The 7,500-nt window shown below is 29.9% G+C and overlaps 1 protein-coding gene across 1 annotated transcript in view; it reads left to right on the plus strand.

Moving 5' to 3' along the window:
• The first annotated feature begins 1,736 nt into the window (after window positions 1-1,736).
• LOC131951949 (uncharacterized) overlaps window positions 1,737-7,500 on the plus strand; it is a 7,443-nt gene continuing 1,679 nt past the window's right edge. The window contains exons 1-4 of the mRNA XM_059314419.1: window positions 1,737-1,772; window positions 3,971-4,102; window positions 5,171-5,308; window positions 6,799-6,990. Of these exons, the coding sequence (XP_059170402.1) occupies window positions 5,185-5,308; window positions 6,799-6,990 (316 nt within the window). The 5' untranslated portion in view covers window positions 1,737-1,772; window positions 3,971-4,102; window positions 5,171-5,184. The remainder of the gene's footprint in view (window positions 1,773-3,970; window positions 4,103-5,170; window positions 5,309-6,798; window positions 6,991-7,500) is intronic.

Genomic DNA, 7,500 nt, shown 5'->3' on the forward strand with positions numbered 1-7,500 from the left:
ATATATATATATATAGAATGAACTATTTATTTCCTAAACACCGTTGGTTAAGGTGTCACTTTAGGACTTTAGAGTGTTTACATATTCCTGTACGTGAAATGTATTATTATAAAAAAAAACATATATTCACATATATTTAGATTGAGTGTAATTAATTTGTAACGTGCGTTAATATATTTTCTGTTTAAGTATAACTTACGAGGCGATGGATTGGGTTAAAATGGGTTGGGGATTTGACATCTTTTTAACACCGCATGCAGAGGAAAAGTCGTTTTTTTTAAACAGCATTGAATGGCATTACGCTGAGTGCGTTGACCTGTGGATGGTCGGGTCAAGGGAGGTTGAGGAAAGGCAACATCACATGATCGGGCCCGTAGGGTCGGAGTTCGGTTGCTACGTGTACGGAAAAACGATGGCTTCCGTCTACGCAAGCTACGTGACCCCAGAAAGCAGCAGGGTAGGTAGTTCTTTGTGAAAACACGAATTGGCACAAAGGCACACTGCCGTACCCATAAGTACATTCACACAGTCATTTATATATCTCCCCTCCCTTCATTCGTTTTGTTTTTTAAAATGTGATTTGTGATTATGATAAACGCCTTTTTACTAAAAAAAAATAATGTGTTGTTTATTTTGAGTTTTATACACCGTCGCGTTGTATCTACACTAAGCCATTAGTACAGAAATGTTAATGCAAGCTAACGTTACAGGCTTACACACACACACACACGTGTATATATATATATATATATATATATATATATATATATATATATATATATATATATATATATATATATATATATATATATATATATATATATATACATAAGAACAATACAATTTTAAAATATAAGCAAATATACATAGGCCTCTACGTATACTTATATATATACGTATATACATATATATATATATATATATAAATATATATATATATATATATATATATATATATATATATATATATATATGTATATATATATATATATATATATATATATATATATATATATATATATATATATATATATATATATATATATATATATGTATATATATATATATATATATATATATATATATATATATATATAGATAAGATCAATAAAAAAATTCAATCTCATTGTTTCTAATGGAAGCAAATTTTACTATAACAAAATTTGTGTACACGATTTGTATTTTCTTTTACTTCAATCTTTAATTAGACTGACCAAACTAGCGGCACACCGCTCTCTGAAAAGATTATAAGAGATCATAAAAGCAAATGCTTTCTGCAGTTGCTGAATAAAAGCAAGTATTGATCCAATTTATTTCTCTCTTGTATTCGGGTAGCCTGTTGAAAAAGTACCGTAATCGTTGGGAACACACCGATAAATCTTTTTTACAATTCTAAAACTTCTGCAACCTATTTAGTCGGAAAGACATGCATATGTAGGCTATGTGTGTATGCGTGGTCGTGTCGTGCGTGTGTGTAATTGTGTGTGTATGTGCGTAATTGTATGTGGAGACGATCACTCAAGTATTGCTTTCTAAACAGTTTTGATTCATTACTGGAAGCTTAAATTAATATATATCTATATTGTATTTTTTCTCTAAAAATCGATACATTGATTACCGCCTATATTAGGCTGGAAAAATTAAAGTATATATATATAAATATATATATATATATATATATATATATATATATATATATATATATTAGTATCAGTTTCGTATATTTACAGATTATGAAAATCCACCGACTACTGTAACCCAAAAACAACATGGTGAGTAACTACAGCAGACAATATGTAGAAAATGCTGTTTAAAAATTTTAAATATCGGGTTGTTGTTTTTTTTTTCTTTAGAGAATATTTTTTCTCATTTTACGACCCATACTAAGTTATACACGAAGAAAATGTGGGTAATAAAACTCTAGCTATGTAGAGGCTTTGAAAAAAATTGCATTAAAAAATACGTTTTCATAACAAGCTTTTATGAAACTATCTATATAGGTCATAGGACTACTACTAAAACTCAAGTTTGTTTACAAAGTAGTATATTTATTTGTTTTTAAAAAAATTGTTTGTTTTGTTACATGAAAGAATTTACACTATGTGGAGAGCTGTAAAATACGCATTGATGTAGAAAATAATGCTCTTTTATACCAAACTGTAAATCACACATTTATTTTAAGACGTTAATTCATTTACTAACATATTCATTGATAGAAACACCACTTTAATTATAGAAGTCCAGAACAATTGCCTTACTTATAGTAACGTTGCATGATTCATTTACTTTTTACAATAAACATGTCGGTTTCATTGGAAGATCATGTTGTCTATCCATACGTTCAACGCATTATACAGCTACATTTTCTGTCTGTTATAGCTTTAACGATAGGTCTTTTTGCTATTTTTATTAGGTTCCAAAACTATTATCAATTTTCATTAGGATACGCTGGGCACTTCATCTAATTTGACTAGATCTACACAATAAATGTACCTAGCATACCTAGTAAAGTAAAGCGTGGGTCTCTCCCTTAATATTAGTAAAGGTTTCAAATAGAAATATGGTGACCCTCGTTTTTCTTTACATTTATTTAAATAGTAGTGTATATTTTTAAAATTTACAATAGAGTTCCATGACTAAAATTATCGCGCACCAACTGAACATGATAACGCGCGTATAATATCGCGAAAAGAGTAGCACAAGTCTACCTAATAATTCCAGAAAATTTTAATTAATACGTAAAAAATTAATTAGGCATCCAATTAAGTAAAATTGATATTGCATCGTCTTCAAATATTTACTATCGTGCCAACTTTCAACCGAATATGTCAGAAGTGCCCAAAATCTCGCTCGCCCATTTCGATCTTAGACGGCTGATAGATTGTCGACAGGGAAAACTGGCGAAAGACATAGGAATCAAGTTAAATGAAAACTAGTAAAATAAACCGGGAGTGATCTCCCCTAAACTTTCTCGAATATTCTTATATAAAACAACAGGGGATGGGAACTCGGGCTATTGACATGATTTTTAATCCATTTTAAATACTTAAAGTTTTAAAAATAGAATAAAATCTCGTAGACAAAATAATTGCACGCCAGGTGAACTAGTGAACGCCAAATAAAAAAGTGCACAATAGCGCGCAATATTATTAGTACTTTAAAAATTTACATTAGTTTTTTGAGAAATCGGAAGTAGCGTAAATTACTACTTCCGGTCAACGGAAATTACTCAAAATTTAACAGAAGGTAGAGAATTAGATCTTTTACTTACATGTGAAATTTCATTTATCTATCTGAAATAGTACTCAAGTTATAGGCTTTTGAAAAATTCAAAGTAGGAAAAGTACCACTTCCGGTTATCGGAAATCGCTCAAAAGTTGATACGGATCTACGATTTTGATAAAATACTTATATATGAAATTTCATCAACCTAGCTATAACGGTACTCAAGTAATCGTGTTTACACACGGACACACACACAGACACACAGACATACGGACAGAATTGCAAAGCCCAGTTTTTCAGACTGGATTACGCATAAAACCTCTTAATTTTGATAAATCTGGATTGATAATTTTTGCCCGATTAAAATAAGTCCTCTATACTTCGGATGTGATGAAGGACTGAGGTGTAATACGGTGAAAATTGTTAAAATTTCAAGTGATTTTTGTGCACGATTACAATACTTTCTCTATACTTCGTATATACGAGAAAGTAAAAAAGAGAACATTAATGAAATTCTTCGCCGAGATTAGTTTGATGTGTAAAACTAAATTTTACAGTTTTTATAAACATGAAAATTATTTTAGAGTTTTTATAGAAAATATTTCGTTGTTTTATTAAAAAACTACATATGATAAAATATAAAACTTTTTAAAATTTAATTTTACACATCTATTAGTCTACAAAGTTAGAAGTATACACATAACATGCACCCATGAGCCGTTTTTATCAACAATTTTATTCCCAGTATGTCCAAAGGAATTCCTCGGCAAAGACTGTACGTACAAGTGCCGGTGTAAAGACTTAAAATGCAAAGACAGCTACAAATGTTTTCAATCCGGTTGTAAAGATGGTTATTTTGGCCCTTACTGCTTGTATAGTAAGTAATTTATGGGACGGCGCGACCTCAGCTGTGGAGCGCTAGGCTGCTAACCCGAAAGTCTCGAGTTCAAAATCAGTAGAACGTCCATGAGTGAATCCAATGCTGATGGGTACCTTACTTATGGTAGGGAAGTAAAGACGGTTGTGTCAAGTGTTGTCCACACCTTCCCTTTCACACACCGAGGTCAAGTAACACATCAACTCTACTTTATCTGCTCAAAGGTCAAAAGAGGATGGTTTATATTAAGTAATGTAACGATCAAAAGCTATAACGTGGTTGAGTTATCGTAAACTAGCCTCTACAAAATGAAAGAGTGATCTAACAATACTATTGTTACGTAACTTTAAAATAAACATGTTAATGAGTAACATAGGTTCAAAGCAGGCTAAAAATTAATTATGCTTGCATTTTCACCGGAGACGAATGTAAAAAAGTGAAGATTCCTCTTTAGACCTAACGATCCATTATGCTGATGAAGTGGAGTTTATATATTTCTTGACCCTGGCATATAAAGGGATTATGTGGTCAGCAATATGCCCAGTCGCCTTTACTTTCCCTAACGTATTTTCGGGACCCATCAGATTTGGGTGGACTAAGACGTTCTACTGACTTGAACCCGGATTCAAACTCGAGACTATCGGGTTAGTAGTCTAGTGCTCCACCGCTATGGCACGCCGTCCCAAGTAATTAAATCGCTGCAACAGAAGTAAGTCGAAATTAAGTTACAAGTATTGCCACATTTCACAAACAGACAAACAAACAAAACAAAAAATCAGAAATAAAAAAAGCTTATATTAAGTTAGTATTTTGACCACAAAACTGTTGGTTGAGATATTTAAATTCAGGATAAAATAAAAACATTTAAAATTTTACATTTGTTTCGACATTTGCAAAGATCAGTGCCATAGTCGTCTTAACGGTACTATGTTCATACTGATATATATATATATATATATATATATATATATATATATATATATATATATATATATATATATATATATATATAATGTGTGAATCTGTGTGATGTGTGTATACACAGTATTGCGTTAAACCTCCCTCCAGGAGACGCCATACCCATGGCCGAGAAAGTCGAGGGCTTTAACGTCAGCGCCTCAACGTGTATGGAAACGGACAGAGTGGACATTGTGTTTAAGGAGAGCATTTTCTTTAACTTTTTGTGGATATCTTCTGACCGAAACGGTACGTGTAAATCAATGGTTTTCGGTAATTAATATTTTTAGATTATTAATAGATTAAGATAATTACTAGTTTTAGATAATTAATAGTTTTAGACAATTAATAGTTTTAGATAATTAATAGTTTTAGACGATTAATAGTTTTAGATAATTAATAGTTATAGATAATTAATAGTTTTAGATAATTAATATGTTAGATAAATAATAGTTTTAGACAATTAATAGCTTTAGATAATTAATAGTTTAAGTAATTAATAGTTTTTGATAATTAATAGTTTTAGATAATTAATAGATTTAGATAAATAATAGTTTTAGATAATTAATAGCTTTAGACAATTAATAGTTTTAGATAATTAATAGTTTTAGATAATTAATAGTTTTAGATAATTAATAGTTTTGATAATTAATAGTTTTAGATAATTAATATGTTAGATAATTAATAGTTTTAGACAATTAATAGTTTAAGTAATTAATAGTTTTTGATAATTAAAAGTTTTAGATGATTAATAGTTTTAGATAAATAATAGTTTTAGATATTTAATAGTTTGAGATAATTAATATTTTTAGACAATTAATAATTTTAGATAATTAATAGTTTTAGATAATTAATAGTTTTAGATAATTAATAGATTTAGGTAAATAATAGTTTTAGGTAATTAATAGTTTTAGATAATTAATAGTTTTAGATAATTAATAGTTTTAGATAATTAATAGTTTTAGATAATTAATAGTTTTAAACAATTAATAATTTTAGATAATTAATAGTTTTAGGTAATTAATAGTTTTAGATAATTAATAGTTTTAGATAATTAATAGTTTTAGATAATTAATAGTTTTAGATAATTAATAGTTTTAGATAATTAATAGTTTTAGACGATTAATAGTTTTTAAATATATAAAAGTTTTAGATAATTAGCCTCGGGCAGATGAGGCTCGTTAGCTGGGGACAGCCACTCTTCTAGGAGAGACAACTCCAAAATTAAACAACTGCTGCCTTGTAGGTTGTTCTTGGTTGGACAAAGGCTATGGAAGCAAATCCAAAAACAAAAGCAGGCTGAAATCGGAGTCAATGGCCTCAATGGCGCATAACCAGTTGACACGTAACGCTTAATTGTGTTGTAGGCGTGGTCGAGTCGGCAAAAAGCTCATGGTTGATAAATTCGAACAAAGTCTCGAGTTCAAACCCACTGGCAGATAAATCTCGATCCCCTTCAACACTAATAATTAAGAACGAAGAAGAAGAAGAAAGAACTTTAAAATGGCATGTATATAAATATCACGGGAAATTACTAAAGACTAACGACATTAAAAAAATGAACATTGTATTTTATTTTAATTGTTTTTCAGTTTCCGAAATTACAAACTTTGCGATAATATTTATGAAGATTGTGAAACAGTATTATCTACATGTATCTAAATGTCATGTAAAATTACTAAAGAGTAACGACATTTAAAAAAAAATGAACATTGTATTTTATTTTAATTGCTTTTCAGTTTCTGAAATTACAAACTTTGCGATAGTTTTAATGCCCGACGGGAAGCAGACGGTTGAATGCCTGAACCAGACGAGTAAAGTGGTAGACGGCTCAGCTATGAAGATCTGGTGTCTCAACAGAGTCGACGCCAAAAACATTTCCATCAAATTCGAAAAACGTTACCGACTTTGTCAGTTATACGTGAATGGAGGTTAGAAATTATCTTTCTATTAAAATTTTTAGATTTTTTAAAAACATTTCGATTATAATTTTTCTCATTTGTTTATTAACTTTTACAAGTAAAGGCACCGTAGTCTGAACATACAGTGATAAAATAAATAACATTTTCAAAGTAAGCAATAAAATTTTACTTGGGAAATTATACAACATTTCAAGCGTAAAACTTAACATTTTATTCTTAATATGAAAATAAACATCCAAAACAGCGAATGTATGCTGTATCTAGCATTACGGTAGAAACAATAACATTCAGTTTTCATTGGTCGAAAAATAACACCAAAGGTTTGAACAGTGCTTTGGGTCGGGTTTGGGGTCAAACGAGAGATCTATTGTAAGAATACAGATCCAGAATGACTGTAGATACGATATGTTTATTTTCTAGGTCGAAATGTACCACCTAAGGGATTGCTCAGTGGTTGAATCATGTTTGGAGTTGACCCAAAGATCGATCGTAACAATAAAAAACCAGCATTGCTGTAGA

Source organism: Physella acuta, unplaced genomic scaffold, assembly GCF_028476545.2.
Source record: "Physella acuta isolate Inbredline_101_S28 unplaced genomic scaffold, ASM2847654v3 ptg000840l, whole genome shotgun sequence".
NCBI lineage: Eukaryota > Metazoa > Mollusca > Gastropoda > Physidae > Physella > Physella acuta.